At 41.1% G+C, this 17,500-nt stretch overlaps 1 protein-coding gene across 9 annotated transcripts in view; it reads left to right on the top strand.

Annotated features, from left to right (window-relative positions):
- Positions 1–17,500, top strand: part of LOC143029790 (cell adhesion molecule Dscam2-like) — a 971,930-nt gene that overhangs the window by 474,713 nt on the left and 479,717 nt on the right. For all 9 annotated transcript variants that reach the window (XR_012966874.1, XR_012966873.1, XM_076192789.1 and 6 more), the window contains exon 4: positions 12,134–12,273. Coding sequence is in view for 7 of the 9 variants with exons in the window: in XM_076192789.1 (XP_076048904.1) it covers positions 12,134–12,273 (140 nt within the window). In the remaining 2 variants the exon portion in view is untranslated. The remainder of the gene's footprint in view (positions 1–12,133; positions 12,274–17,500) is intronic.

The following is a 17,500-nucleotide window of genomic DNA, read 5'->3' as shown; positions in this document are numbered from 1 at the left end:
ACGCAGACCCACATATGCTTGCACTTATCCGAGCTCTTCTCGAAAGCAAAGTGGAAGCGGAGCTCCTGGGCTTTGTTTATATTGGCCAAGGGTTGCCATAAACCACCAGCCGCTGCAATTCAATTACTCTGAAACCTTTTAGAGGATGGGTCACGCAGGAGTGTAGTAGGGGAGTGGAGGAGGGGGCCGGAGTAGAGAAGAAGGAGAAAAGCGAGGAGGAGGAGGAGGAGGAGGAGGAGGAGGAGGAGGAGGAGGAGGAAGAGGAGGAGGAGGAGGAGGAGGAGGAGATGGGCCAGAAAATGGAAGAGAAGCGTGTTGCCTCTAACCGGGCGTTCTTAATGAGAAAAATGAGAGAAGACCCGGGGATGATTTGTAGAAGGAAAATAGAGTGAAAATAGAGAGATAAAGAGGACGGAAAAGAGGGTGAAAGAAAAGATAAAAGTTGATAGAAAAAGAAATGAAAAAAATGGAACATGAAAAAGTCTTCTTGGGACAAAGAGTGTAACGTCAATGAGGCGTGAAATGTCCAGGAATATTTGGGAGCAAGGAAGAAAATTTTGACAACAAGAACGTCTGCCATCGAAACCTTTTCGACAGGAAAATGAAGACGCATGCTCATTTGACACACCCTTATGTACATTCATGAGGCAACAGGCAAAAACACACACGCACATATACACAATCACAGACATGCATATATGCGCACTCTTCACACACACACATACACACACACACACACACACACACACACACACACACACACACACACACACACACACACACACACATATATATATATATATATATATATATATATATATATATATATATATGCAAAACAAATCACTAAGCACACGTGACAACAATACTTGCAGAAACCACTTGGAAAATAAAAGAAATGAATACCGAACGTTTTCGTCTATTCAAGACATCATCAGGGTACAAAGAATACAAAAAATGACCAAAGGTCATAATATGTACATGGTGGTAGAGGAACTGGGAAAGGTCCAATGTTACCCGATTCCAGAAGAATTATTTACAATCTTTTTAATAATAAAATTATCTAACTTATACAAACCTAAGCTTAAATTCATATTATTTTCAAAACTATTTTTAATGTAACATGATTCAATTATGTTCCTTTCTACAATATTATGACATGATGTAATAACTTTTGTGTTTTGCCAGTCAATAATATGGGAGAGCTCTTTTTGGTGGACGAAAAGTCCACTTGACATTTGACCCGTTCTTATGTTGTATTTATGTTGACTAATCCTTTTGTTTAAATCTTTTCCTGTTTGGCCTATGTACTTAAAATCACACACTTTACAAGGTATACTGTAGATACATCCTTCTTTTTCTTTTGGAGAATTCCTAATGAGATAGTTCTTAACAATACTGTTGTTATTAAATATCACCTGAATATCAAAGCTTTTAAATATTTGAGGAATGGTGATAAAACAATTAAATGTGAGCTTGGATATGGATTGAAATTTGCTTTTAACAACCAAAATGTGAACTATGTAGGAATTGCCAAGATTTTTTGTAATTTGGAAAAATTTAGTGATTTGTCCGCACAAGACATTAATTTATGTAAAGGTTTTGTGTACAATGCTCTATCTACGTCTTGGCCATCAAGTGTGCCTAAACGTTTCCTAACTGCATATAAGAACCTTAAAAATGACAAAGACCTACACACCACGAAGGCGGATAAGAGCAATTGTGTTGTTATTATGAACAAGAAAGATTACTTAGAGAAAATAGATTTTTTTGTTAAGTGATGAAGAAACTTATATTAAGATTAACAAAAACCCCTTAGATAGTGTAAATAGTGTTTTAACAAAAATCTTAAGAGCATTTTAAAAGGTAATAATGAACTGGTCAAAAAAAATTCTACAGTGTCCCCGTCACTTCCATACATGTATGGATTAATAAAAATCCATAAAATTAACAATCCAGTTAGGCCCATTACTTGTTCAATTGGATCTTGTAGCTATATGTTATCAAAATGGCTAGTGTCTCTTTTAAGTCCTCTTGTTGGAACAATTTCAAAATCACATATTAAGGATAATGTTGATTTGAAAGACAAACTACTTGGACACAATATCTCTTTTGACTTCAAATTGGTTAGCTTTGATATAACAAGTCTTTTTACTCGAGTTCCGGATTTAGACTTGTTAAGTTTTCTTGAAAAAGAATTAAAGAAATATGATCTTATACTTCCTTCCCATGCAATTATTAGTTTAATCAAGTTATGTGTTATTGACTCGAAATTTGAGTTTAATGGGTAGTTTTACAAAAAAAAAACATTTGGTATGGGTATGGGGAATTGTCTGTCCCCGGGTTTTAAGTAATCTATATATGGAATTTTTCGAAAGAAATTTATTGCCTAATATTTTGCCATCTAATGTGATATGGCACAGATATGTTGACGACATATTGTGTATTTGGCCTTGTGATAAACCTGTGGATGAGTTTGTGTTAAAGTTAAATAGTTTAGTTCCTTCTATAAAATTCACATTTGAGACAGAAGAGAACAACACATTGCCTTTCTTAGATGTAAGTATTCATCGATGTGGTAGTTATTTGATATTTAATGTCTACAGAAAATCAACCAATGTTCTCTCATATATTTATTTCTATTCATACCATCATCAAAATACGAAGTTATCTGGGGGGTTTTTCTTCTTCTATGTTCTTGAAAGCGTTTAGAGTATGTTCTCCTGGGTATCTTGAAGATGAAGTAAAAAAAAATTATGAGATTGATCAAAAATGAAAATATCCCAAACATTTGATGAATAGAGCACCAAAAAAAAGCCAGAACATGTTTTAACATCTCTCAAGTAAACGAATTTAAATTGAAGAACATTTTAGCAATTCCATATCATGAAAATTTTAGCACCCTTCCTCATATATCAAAAAGCTTTGGTATTCAGGTGATATTAAATAACAACAATATTGTTAAGAACTATCTCATTAGGAATTCTCCAAAAGAAAAAGAAGGATGTATCTATAGTATACTTTGTAAAGTGTGTGATTTGAAGTACATAGGCCAAACAGGAAAAGATTTAAACAAAAGGATTAGTCAACATAAATACAATATAAGAACGGGTCAAATGTCAAGTGGACTTTTCGTCCACCAAAAAGAGCTCTCCCATATTATTGACTGGCAAAACACAAAAGTTATTACATGATGCCATAATATTGTAGAAAGGAACATAATTGAATCATGTTACATTAAAAATAGTTTTGAAAATAATATGAATTTAAGCATAGGTTTGTATAAGTTAGATAATTTTATTATTAAAAAGATTGTAAATAATTCTTCTGGAATCAGGTAATACTGGACCTTTCCCAGTTCCTCTACCACCATGTACATATTATGACCTTTGGTCATTTTTTGTATTCTTTGTACCCTGATGATGTCTTGAGTAGACGAAAACGTTCGGTATTCATTTCTTTTATTTTCCAAGTAGTTTCTGCAAATATATATATATATATATATGTATACATATATATATATGTATATTTGTATATATATACATATATATATATGTATATATATATATATATATATATATATACACGCGCACACATACACACGCACACACACACATACACACACAGATATACACTCACGCACACGCACACACACACATACACACACAGATATACACTCACGCACACACACACACACACACGCGCGCACGCACGTACACGCCCATACGTTGGTAATAGTGATGGTTTTGGTAGTTGTGGTTTTTGAAGGCGGGCTTTGGTATCTGAATAAAATGGTCTTACCGTGGACAAGAATTAAATGAATCGGGGATCACTGTCCTGCGCTGTTGCACCAACGCAGGTTCGATTCTATACAATCTCACCTGAACCACGGGTCTCCCCGATTTGAATAAAATCGCCTGGTTTCAACCTGAACATTGCCTCAGTGTCTGCCGGAAATGATGCAACGTCCAAAGGGAGGAATAGTATTGTGAGTTTTCACAACCAAATGAAAATGAAAATTAGTTGTATGGCACACAGAGAGAGAATGAAGAAGAGGGATTTCTCAGCGAATAAAATCGTCTGGCGTTTGTACGGAACAAAATATGTGAATTGTATCGTCATAGCGAGAGGGTTAGCTCATACAGAGAGAGAGAGAGAGAGAGAGGCAGACAGAGCAGTACCAGCAAAGGAGCCCCGCCTTTAGGGGTGTGAAACTATCGTCTTGTGTTAGCCAGAACAATATATGCAAAGATTCTCACGAGAGTAAACTCGTCGTGAGTCTTTATTAACTCTGAAGAGATGCAAAAATGTCACGGAAAGACAGATAACGAAGGATCTGATATGTTAAAGCCACTGTTGGTGCCTTGAAAGACCGAAGGCATAAAAGCTAGGAATTAACATAAGAGAAAGACGGCGAAGACGAAGAAGAAATAGAAAAGAATTCAGCGATGGAGGGAAGAGAGAGGGGTTGAAAAGAAGTGGGGAATGAATGCGCGGCGGAAGAAGAGGAGGAGGAGGAGGAGGTAAATGCAAAATAAACGCGAGAGAAAGTTGAAGCAAAGATTTGGACGCAAGGAAACGTTAAAGAATATGAAGTACTACAAGCTGAAAGAGAATTAATGCTGAGGAATAGAGGAGGAAAAAAAAGATGAGAAAATTGGGAGAGAAAAGAGGGGAAAAGGAATAAGAGATAGAAGGAAGGAAAGAAAGAAAAAAGAGGAAGGAAGAAGTGGAAAAAGAAGAGAAGAAGAGAGGAAGAAGTGGAAAAAAAGAAGAGAAATAGTGAAGTAAGAAGGAAGGAGAGGAACAAGAGAGAGGAGAGAAAAATAGGGAAGGAGTTAGGGAGGAGACAGGAGGGGGAAGAAAAATAAGGAAAGAGAAGATAGACGAAAGATGCGGAGAAAGAGAGGAAAATAAATGAAAGGAGGAAGAAGGGACGAAAGAAGACAAGGAGGAAGGATAGAAAGGAGAAAGGAAGAGAAAGAAAACGTAAAGGGGAACCTTGGAAGGCAGAAGTGAGAAAGAAAAGAGTTGAGAGTTGGTGAGTTGAGACTTGAAAGGCAAAAGATGGAGAAGACGAGAGTTGATCGAAGAAAAGGAGATCAAACAAAGGCTTGAAGACAATGGAGAATAAACGAGGGAGAGTAAACGAGGTGATCCTTGCGAGGAACCTGAAATTTCGCGAATTTCATTTTGACACGAACCTCCACCACCCAAAAAATCACCTCAGAGCTGAATAGATTCCTCTGGTGCCAGGTAGATCAAGATGTTTAAGCGGCTGCGCCAACGTGTGATGGATGGGTCAAAATTTGTGTCACTCAGCTGGCTTCCGTCTGGTCGTCGTGAAAAGTCGTGAATAGACACTAACCCTAACGTGTCGTCATCTCTGCCACGTATCTTCTCCAGTCTTCTCGACACCACTACTGACCACCAGCACCACTTCCTACACTAGCACAACCACCAAAACCACCACCACTATCACCACCACCACTATCACCAATACCAAAACCACTACTACTAAAGCTACCATCACCAACACCACTGAACCCATCAAAGCCACCATCATTATCACCACTAATATCACCACCACCATTATCACCATCACCATCAACATCATCACCACCACTATCACCAATACCAAAACCACTACTACTAAAGCTACCATCACCAACACCACTGCACCCATCAAAACCACCATCATTATCACCACTACTATCACCACCACCATCATCACCATCACCATCACCATCACCACCACCATCAACTCCATCATATTATCAATCCCAAGACCACAATTTTCGAGTACCACTATGTCCACTATTGTCAATTTATTATTATTTACTATTTACCTGTTTGTTTATTATTTAACTATACCTATGCATTTATTTATGTATTTTATTTGTTTACATTATTATAGTTTTATTTATTAATTTATTATTGTTATGATTTTTTTTCGCATCCGACCTAGATATGGTCCAAAAGGTCTCCTGTCTGCATGCTCCGCCTTTTGTAATCCTTTGTAATTACCTATTATTATTAGCACTCTCACCATCACTTACACTAACATTATCACTACTATTACCACTAGCACATCCACTACCACTACAACTAACACTACCATCACATCTACTACCAGATCACTAACCCCCACCACTTGCAATTCTTCTTCCACCAACACACTTACCAGTATCATACCATCCACTACTACCACCACATCACTGTTACGACGACTACACCGCTGTTACTTTCACTACTTATGCTACCACTAAAACCACTATAACACTACTATTACCTCCAGCACAACTTGTGATCACCTCCACTGTAACTGCCTCTAAGTCAACAGCCACCACCATCATCACTCCTACCACCAACCATCGCTTCTACTGTTACCATTATTATCACCACCGTTTCTACTATCATTATCCCCCACTATCATTACTACTACCATCAGCACCACCACCGCTAGTATCATCACCACTACCACCACCATCGCTACTTCACTACCACCACCGTCCCTATTACACCACCGGCCCCCTCATTCTTGCGCCCCGTCCCACTCATCCACGCCATTATCGTGATGCCTTGGGGCCACCGGCGGAGTCCTGTCGCGTAATGGAGTCTGTCGTGATCCCTGGTCCTCCTCCGCCTCCTTCTCATCCTTCCCCTCCTCCTCCGCCTCCTTCTCATCCTTCCCCTCCTCCTCCTTCTCATCCTTCCCCTCCTCCTCCTCCTCCTCCTCTTCCTTCTCCTCCTCCTCTTCCTTCTCCTTCTCCCTCCCTCTTCCTCCTCCTCCTCATCCTCTTCCTCCTCCTCATCCTCATCCTCCTCTTACATATCCATCCCACCCTAAATTTCATCATCTTTCTTGATTTTTTCCTCTTCCCCCCAACTTCATCTTCATTCTTATCATTTTCCTCATTTTGATAATAATAATAAATGATAATAAAATTCTTTATTGGTCACGTAAATTACACGAAATTTGTCTTTTGTGTGTTTTCACCCTCATCCTCCTAATCGTCCTCCTCCTTCTTGTCTTCAACCTCAGCCTCTTTTTCTTACCCACCCTCTTCATCCTCCTCTTCTTCTTCTTCCTCCTCCTCCTCTTCCTTCTCCACCATTTTTCCTCTTCCTCTTCCTCCTTCCTCTCTTCATCCTCGTCTCTCATCCCTGTTCCTCCTTCCTAGCCGTCGATATACTATCTCCCTTTCCCGAAAGATTATCATACCTGAGGAGTACACGGGTGGTGGAGTCGGTGCTGCTGCTCCTCCTCCTCCTCCTCTTCCTCCTCCTCCTCCTCCACCACCACCACCACCACCACCCTCCTCCTCCTCCTCCTCCTCCTCCTTCATTGTGCTCCCTCAAGTCTTCTTGCTCGTTATCAGCGCTTCCTGGCGTAGGCTTCTCACCTTCTTCTTCTCCTCACCCCTTGATAGTTGAAGACTGACAATCTTATTTTGCTGACGGGTCCACACGAGGTTAAGGGACCATAGAGGTCGAGAGACCTTATCCTTGATCCATTTATGCCCTAAAGTGCCTCCTCAATTGAATGTTTTACGCTAGATAGAATAAAATCTCTTGAGCTTAATGCAGGTACAATATATATATAATATATATATATATATATATATATATATATATATATATATATGTATATATATATATATATATATGTATATTCCACATAGCTTGAATGTATTTCTAGATGTGCTCTTTGACTAAATAAAATGAGTTATCGATATAAAGGTCTCTAAATGGCTACACCATTAACAAAAGTTGTAAAGTTTGCTATTTTCTTAATTGTTAATGATAGAATATTTGGTGACGTTGGTATTTTTGTTCTGCTTTCAATGTATTTCATTTATGTCATATTGCCCTTTATTCCGTGTTATCTTGTCGTCATAATTATGATTACATTTGGGGCATATTCTATCGCTGTTGTTGTACATCCTCGCCAAACCCTTCTGTAGTCTAACGACTGAACGTAAGTCATCAGTAGGCAAAGGGCTTACGCCAGGAGGCCCTTTGCCCTATTATGCGCTTCGTGAACTATTGGGGCAGGAAACACACAATCACTGCTGGGAATCGAAGAGGAGCGTGAGATTCGAACCCAGTATTAAGCGAATGCAAGATCTGCACGCTTCCGATGACGTCATCAGCGCACTTAGTGCATCCAGTTTGATTTAATCTTTTCATAGTTCCGTTGGCTGAGATTCCCCGAAGTCACAAAATACGATGAAAAGTGTTGGTTCACAGAGGCTCCTGAGAGTTCGAAGGAACTGTGTACTCTTCTAACTCAAAACTATAAAACTTCTAGAATGTCGCTTTCATAACTCTGCATTAAGACTGCCCCGTCGATTATCATTTTTTCTCTATATTAATGGGTTTCTTTGTTCGAAGAACATTGTTTATTATTTTTCTCCCGTTTTCTACATAACACGTCCACATTAGTAAGGTGATATGTTTTACTGTTGTTGTTCTCGCTAAGGAAAAAGTACAGTGAGGGTATGGGAGACATAGTAGGTTCAAGTTAACGTGGGATGCACCTACGGGCGCGTGTAAAGGATACTACTGAATCCTATGTTGCATATATGTACAAAGATAGAGAAGAAAGGTGGCTGGGAGTATAGATTTGTCAAAAGGTGTTCACACAATCCTTCCATTTGTGTGTACACTCGTATATGCAAACGCATTCACTGTACGAGTACGTCTTTATAAATCTGTACACTACAAACAAGAGTTTTACCTACGCACAAATACATGCACACGAACACACATGTTCACGCACATGCGCGCGCGCGCACACACACACACACACACACACACACACACACACACACACACACACACACACACACACACACACACACACACACACACACACACACACACACACACACACACACACACACACACACACACACACACACACACACACACACACACACACACACACACACACACACACAAACACCGGAGTGCATTTGTTCATATAAGAGAAAATTTAGAAAAAATTTAATTCACTAGGACGGGAGACATATATTCGGTTCAACAATATGAATTAAAAAAATTCCGTAAATTTCCGTCAAGTTCAGATGAACTGATTTAATTATCAACACTTTTCCCGGGGATGTGCTACACCCGCCCTTTCCCTCCGCCAACGAAGCTTCCATCGCCCTCTTTGTCCCAAACACACGGCGGGCAGTCTTCTTGCGTTCCACCGCTTGCCAATCTTATTACAGGCGGCTAATTTCGGAATTCCAGTCCCGAGCGCCGTGTCGCCGTAGTTTATGGCGCGGAAACTGACAGCTGAAATCATAAGTTGCATTTCCAACCCAATAACCTAATAGTAAGGGAGATCCATGATCTGCATCTGCGGCCAATTTCGTCTGTCGATGTCGGCCGGCGTCCAGGCCGATAACGCCTGAGCCACGAGACAGGTGGCCGACTGACTTGTAGAAAGCCGTTCCGAGGCGATGCCAAAGACCAGACGAAGCGGCTAAGAATGACTTGAATAGTGTAACGGTTTTAACGGTTTTAACGGTTACAGATTGTCTGCAGATTTCCTCCATGGCACTGCAGTGGTTAAGAGTTACAGGATGCATACGAACTATTGAAGGAGACAGGAAATGAGTGTGTGTGTGTATGTCAGATAGAGAGAGAGAGGTAGAGACAGAGAGAGGGAGAGAAAGATAGAGAGAAAGAGATTGTGTTGGGTGGTTAGGGAGGTGGGGTCGTAGATGGAGAAAACGTGAGTCGAGGCTTGTAAAAATCATGCGGTAAAAAGAAAATTGTTTGCTGACTGAGACACGTAACTGAATTAAAACTTATGTGGCTGCCTTTGCAAGTGCTCTATCCATTGGTGTCTGTTCTATCATTGACTCTACCGATAGATCCGTCATCAATTCATTATCGATTTGATGAAATGATAAAGATAAACATCTCGTGTAGAGCATCCGTACTTTTTTTTAATATTTATTGATGTCTCAGACTAAACGATGAAGCGAAGTTTAATAATTCGTCTTCTTAAGTTGGTAATTAATAAGTTCACCTCAAATATTAGGGTCTGCATATTTAAAAAGGCAGGCATAGTTAAGAAAATAAACGGACCCGGCAATAACTTTTCTCGAGTCTTCTCATGTACATAGGTAAGTTGGGATAAACACAAACGCAGAGGAGTGACACGCACACACACACACACACACACACACACACACACACACACACACACACACACACACACACACACACACACACACACACACACACACACACACACACACACACACACACACACACACACACCGCCGCACGCACACACGCACGCATACTCCCGCACCCACACATGCGCACAAATAAAGGTAGAGAGAAAAAGAGACATAAAAAGAGGCAATAAAAAAGAGAGATTGGCAGTCAGTGCTAAGCCGACAGAGAGACACAGATAGGTAATCAGAGAATGCCAGGCAGATGCAGAGAGAGAGAGAGAGCAAAGAGAAAGACGTCAAACAGAAAAACAGTGATATTGAGAGAGAGAGAGAGGGGGGGAGAAAGGAGACAGGCTGGAAATAAAGAAATACAGAGATGCGCTTCCTGGCCATATCAAGACCGAAAGCCACATTAATTTTTATCCTACAGGTGCTGTTTTAAGTTGTTCTTGGGTAAGGCTGACGCCACTCAACTTCATTCAACGTTAAGCCGACGTCGTAAGATCAAAACAGTGTTAGCTAGCAATGATCATGTTCAATGATACAAAAATACAAATATACATATGATTGATTATGTGCATATGCATATACATATATATATGTACAAATATACATGTACGTATACATATACACATACATATACATATGCATATACTTATACATATACATGTACATATACGCATATATATACATGCGTAAGTAACCACTAGGAAAAGTAAATTAACAAAGCAGAGCGCTTTCGTATAATTACATCTTCAGTGCTGATACAAAGAAGGAATTATAAAATGAAGAAACGAGGAACAGAACATATGTCAGAGTGAGACATGGTGAAGAGGGAATTCGGAGAGGTAGTGGAAGAAATACACGTGACGTTTGATACCGTCCTGGTAACCAACAAGCATGGGACAATTGCTAATAACTTCACTTTAAATAATTTTGATATACATATACATATACACACACATGATCTGCACGTCTCTGCCCTGCAAATATATCTTGATTGATAGGCATGGACATGACCTGCGATACCAAGAGGGGTTCCCACGTTTTGTAACGCTGAAGAGGAAAAACGGTCGAGGGACACCATGATGACATAAGACGCACTCCATAACCAGCGCAAAATTGGTCATTTGAACTGCAGAAATCTCTCTCTCTCTCTCTCTCTCTCTCTCTCTCTCTCTCTCTCTCTCTCTCTCTCTCTCTCTCTCTCTCTCTCTCTCTCTCTCTCTCTCTCTCTCTCTCTCTCTCTCTCTCCTCTCCCTCCCTCTCTCTTCTCTCCTCATGTCTCTCGATTTCTTTTACATGGAATTGTTGCACATATGTCAACATATGTATAGGCCGACCAACTAAATAAGCTCATGAGTTATAAAGGGCAATTTACACGATCAAACGGTTTGTCGAACCCGGTTTGTCAAACAAGCGTTTGCAGTGATGTTTGACCGTGTGAATGGGGTATTTGGTTGTCATATACGTTTGACAAACACACTTGACAACCAAATACCCCATTCGCACGAATAAACATCACTTCAAACACTTGTTTGACAAACCGGGTTTGACAAACTGTTTGATCGTGTAAATGTCCCTTAAGACAACGCAGTGCAAGATTGTTCACAAGAGTAGAAGCTCCATTAGACTACAGTCCATGAAGAACATGTATGGGCGAGAAGAAGATAAACAAGGTGGTTACTAAACACTAACTTTGCTAAAGCAAATAAGGTTAAAGTTCAAGGTCACAGTTTCTCTACACTCTGAGCTACCGCTGTTTGGAGTCTCGGCAAGCGTGTTAACTTGGAAGATTCATCGTGTCCGGAGGGTGACAGAGATGTTGATTATGAAGCAAAAGGAAATGTACAAATGGAGTAGGTCTTGGTAGCATTATTAGGCGCTTATGGCTTGGTTTTTTAAAAAGTATCTTTTGGTTTCTTTTCCAGGGAGGTTCTGCCCAACGGGTCCCTCTTCCTGTCGGCTGTCCAGCCACACGCTTCGCATCCGCCCAGCCACTCCACCTACCGATGTCACGCCTCCAACACGGCTGGCACGGTCATCTCCCGGGCCTGCACCGTCTCATCAGGTACGTGAATCCAGTTTACCGGACATTAGCCTTTCCAGATAGATGTTATCGCCATGACCTGAATAAAATCGTCTGGCGCTAGCTAGAAGGAAACATGCACGTGTGCCAATGTAATAGAGGAAATTAAATCAGGTAGACTTCAGCCTTCTGCGTAATCGGGGTTTCCATTTCGTGAATAAAATCTCCTGACGGCAACCAGAATCGAATTTAGGAGTCTACCTTTGTCAGTTAATGGGTTCATCTAGGTAATGTTTCAAACTGAGTACCAAACTCCCCCCCCCCCCTCCTAAGGAAAAAAGAAAAGAAAGAGAGAACGTCAGAATGAAACCTGTGAATCGTCTTCGGCGGTCATGTATTCAGGTGTCTGTTGTCAGCTAGAACAACGTTATCACCCTTCTACTGCATAATGAAATTCAAAATTTCAACCATTAGCGGTCAATGAAATTGCCAGATTTTGGTTTCTTGGCGGCCTGTGGTTAAGGTATATACTACGTGGGCATACACACAATATATTCACGATAACAAACCGAAATAGAATATCTCGCGTGCACATATACAGATACACACATGCACACATACACACATATACATACGCACACACAACACACTCACACATGCACGCATACACACATATACATACGCATACACACAACACACACACGCATGCACGCACACACACACACACACACACACACACACACACACACACACACACACACACACACACACACACACACACACACACACACACACACACACACACACACACACACACACACACACACACACACACACACACACACACACACACACACACACACACACACACACACACACACACACTACAATTAGGTTAATACACACAAAAGCGTACCCACTAATTGTGTAAATGTTCTCGTTTATGCGTGTGCCTATTTTGTACATCCACGTCTTCAGTATTGCGGTATAATAGGTTCATGGTGGTGATGGTAGAATGGTAGAGTGGTAGTGATGGTAGAGTGGTGGTGGTGGTAGAGTGGTGGCTGTGGTAGAGTGGTGGTTGTAAAGTTAGTGGTGATGGTGGTGGTAGTGATGTTGGTGGTAGAGTGGTGGCTGTGGTAGAGTGGTGGTTGTAAAGTTAGTGGTGATGGTGGTGGTGTTGGTGTTAGTGTTGGTGGTGTGGTGGTGAAAGTGACGATGGTAGAGTTAATGGTGGTTGTGGTAGTAGTAGTAGTGGGGAGATTGCGGTGGTAGAGTTAGTGGAGGTGGTGGCGGTGGTGGTAGGAGTGGTAGTAGTGGTGGTGGTGGTAGTGGTGGGCACAATATATCCATTGTGATCATCTTATCACTGCGAAGCGCTTTGAAGTCCAACACAATGACTATGATTAAACGCGAAATGTTTTAATGCAAGCGTACCCGTCCACCTCTACTTTCTCCTCTCTCTCTCTCTCTCTCTCTCTCTCTCTCTCTCTCTCTCTCTCTCTCTCTCTCTCTCTCTCTCTCTCTCTCTCTCTCTCTCTCTCTCTCTCTCTCTCTCTCTCTCTCTCTCTCTCTCTCTCTCTCTCTCTCTCTCTCATTTTCTCTCTTTCTTCTTCTTCTTTTTCTTCTTTTCCTCTCCTTTTCCTCCTTATTAACCTCTTCCTCTCCTCCTCCTCCTGCTCCTTCTCTTCCTCTTCCTCTTCCTCTTCCTTTTCTTTTGCTTCCTCCTTATCCAACGCCTCCTGTTCCTCTTCTTTCTTCTTCCTTCTCTTCGTCATTCTCTTCTTCTTTCTCTGATTCATCTTCTTCCTTCTCATCCACCTTTTCGCCTCCTCGTCATTTTTCCTTTTCTTTTTCTTCTCGTCCACCTCCCCCTGTTCCTCCTTTCTCTCTCTTCTTCTTCCTCCTTATCTACTTCCTCTTCGTCCTCTTCTTCTTCCTTCTCATTCAATTATTCCTCCTCATGTTCCAACTCTCCTTCTCACTCTCTTTCCTCCTCACCTACCTCCTCTTTATCCTCTTCCTCTTCTTCCTTTTCGCCAAATTCTTCCTCCTACTCCTCTCTCTTCTTCTTCTTCTTCCTTATCTACCTCTTCTTCGTCCTCTTCCTACTCTTCCTTCTCATCCACCTCTTCACACCTCTTCCTCGTCCTGATCCCCCTTCCTACAAAGGAATCTCCGCATTCTGTCAACCTGACAGAAGATGCCTCTGTCGCATGGACGACTGACAGAGCTAAATCTGACTTCGGACTCAGACAGAACCAGACAGTCTGTCAGGCGACCATAGACCGGAAATCACCTGCCAGGTCGACTGAAACACTGAGCGAGTGTGACCTGAGTAATTGAATGTCAGTTGATGTGCCAGCTAATGGGTAAATATAGAGACGGAGTAGGGATGGAGGGTGGAAGGGAAGGGGCCGTGTCTCCTCCACATAACTCCGGACGAGAAAGCTCTGAGTTATGTACAGTATTTTCTTTATTGCCACAGCCATCACCTCCGCCAGGTTTCCACAGTTCTACTGGAAGAACTGAGCGACTTCCCGCCCAAGTATTTTGATGATAACTTTCCTTCTTCTCTAATCAGGTGAAGAACTGGTTTTGTTTTTCTGCCTGCTGCTTGGTGATTTTAGTTCTCTGCAGGGAAAATATTCATAATCTCTTGTCATCTGGTGAAATTTCCTCTAGTTCGTCTCTCTCTCTCTCTCTCTCTCTCTCTCTCTCTCTCTCTCTCTCTCTCTCTCTCTCTCTCTCTCTCTCTCTCTCTCTCTCTCTCTCTCCCTCTCTCTCTATCTCTATCTCTATCTCTATCTCTATCTCTCTCTTTCTCTCTCTATCTATTTATCTATCTATCTATCTCTTTCACTATCTCATCTATCTCTATCCGTCTACTATCTATTCATTCATCGATCTAGCTATTGCTCTCATTTTGTCATCTCAAGACGTTCATTAGTATACATTAGTTCCCTTCATCTATTTTCTTTCTGTCAATTATTTGCAAACGGAGACTTTGAAAACAGTGAGAGTCCCATCGAGGACCCTTGCTTGCTACACTCGGGCCATGGATTACCTGGCAGAGAAAGGTAAAACATTAATCTATATTCAAGACCCACAGCATATAGCAAACATCCGGAAGGCTCGCTGTATCAACCTACGACAAAAGGAGATGCCTGAATAGACGTCAGAGAGAGTCACCTCCCCGCGCCCCTTGTCTTCATCACCCACATCTCCCTGTGGAGATACAACCCCGAAGGGTTGACACTCGGTCTCCGGAATGGTCCTTTGATCTCTCTTTATCAACTTCGTCTTTACTTCCTTTATCTTTCTGACATGTGGGAAGCTGGAAACCAGAGTTTGCCTCCTCCCCTCCTCCTTCTGGTACAAGCCAATGACGAAGAAGCTGTCCTACACGAATACAACACAGGCATCAGGCTGAAATTTCTTCTCGGAGAAATCCATGAGATTTCCTGAGGACTTTTGCTAACCACTGAGGGGCTACGGGTTGCCAGTCAACGAAAGTCGATGCAACTTATATATATATATATATATATATATATATATATATATATATATATATATATATATATATATATATATATATATATATATATATATATATATATATATATATATATATATATATATATATATATATATATATATATATGGCATCCAGAGGTCCAGGCCTGTAACCATTCTTATGAATAGATTTGGGTGGAAAATATAAGAGAATGAAGAATATTCGTCTTTTAGTGTGTAATTTGGCATTCTTGGTACTGACCTTGCCACTATCGTCACCAGCGTTGTTGTCATCTGTCATATTCGAAAATCTCTTTCAGAACCCCCCAAAACCTTTACACGGTACAGTACTGACATATCCGCAAAAGTATCCCTTTTCCCCATCAACAGCGCAGAGTCATGGAAGACTCGGAGATTTGTCACAGAATTGTAAAAAATATACATTGTTATTTGGCATTAGACGAAAGTATTTCCCAGAACCGGAAGTGCAGAGGGAGGCATCAGTATTGAAGGTTTTAATTCATAGTGGGAGGGGCTTTTTAATTTGGGTTGATCGCCGACATCCATTAAAAAAAGAATCGTTCCGAGACGCTAAGTTTGTATTTACATTGCAAACGCAGATTTTGCATTATTCAAACTCATTCATCATTCTGAGTTTGTCTAAGTCTGAGGCAAATACCATTAGGACATTTTAATTTAACTTTTTTTTCGTAATAGCTTAAAGTACATATTTTGGGAGGTTCGTTTGCCTTCCTCTCCCTCCCAAAAAGATATATGGCGAGACTTGGCATTTATCTAGACTGAGAATTGCTGCATATTGAGTTTGGGTTTATTCTAGAAGGTTGTGTTTCTGTGCAATACAATATATTGTGCTTGCGTAGAAACGGGCTAAGTAACAAGACGTTTCTTATGTTGTCTTGAATATCCTGTGTGTGTGTGTGTGTGTGTGTGTGTGTGTGTGTGTGTGTGTGTGTGTGTGTGTGTGTGTGTGTGTGTGTGTGTGTGTGTGTGTGTGTGTGTGTGTGTGTGTGTGTGTGTGTGTGTGTGTGTGTGTGTGTGTGTGTGTGTGTGTGTGTGTGTGTGTGTGTGTGTGTGTGTGTGTGTGTCCGTGTCCGTGTCCGTGTCCGCAAGAGAGTTATCAAACTTGAACTCTGTAAACAGCACAATCATATGATTATCACATACTGATGTAATTACCTTGTCATTGCTTTTCATCATAGGGAAACCCCATTCACCGCGTTCCATCGACGTGAACCACACACATCCAACCTAGTCCTATTTGAATAATATGAAGAAGTACCAATATCCATGTTCTACCATAGTTTCAATCTCTTTCCTTTCTATATGGTGCCTCCTCAACCATTTTCTCCAATGATTTGATAAATTGTTGCCTCAAGCTTGGACAGACACTCACAATCACCAGGCGAGAACCGGGCGGGTTAGAGGCCCGCAAACAAGAAAGAAAAAGTAAACGTTTGTTTGCTGTGCTGTGCGCGTGAGGAACTGTTAACCAGAAGGAAAGAGGATAAGCCGTCAGCGCGTCTCGTGTGAAAAGGAGTGGGGGGATGGCGGAACACCGTGGAGCGATATATCCTAGGCCCGGATGTCTTACTTCTTCAGAAAGGTACTCCAGGTTCAACAAGTTGATGAATTTGAGAACCAAGTTAGCTCAGACCGAACGTTGTGTTACTGCGGACCCGGGTTCGAGTCTACCCAGTCCCCCAAGTGAATTGCCCCGGGAGTAAGACCAGAC

Source organism: Oratosquilla oratoria, chromosome 11, assembly GCF_046742065.1.
Source record: "Oratosquilla oratoria isolate Oo_2021 chromosome 11, ASM4674206v1, whole genome shotgun sequence".
Classification (NCBI taxonomy): Eukaryota; Metazoa; Arthropoda; class Malacostraca; order Stomatopoda; family Squillidae; genus Oratosquilla; species Oratosquilla oratoria.
This window is presented reverse-complemented; position numbering and strand designations above follow the sequence as displayed.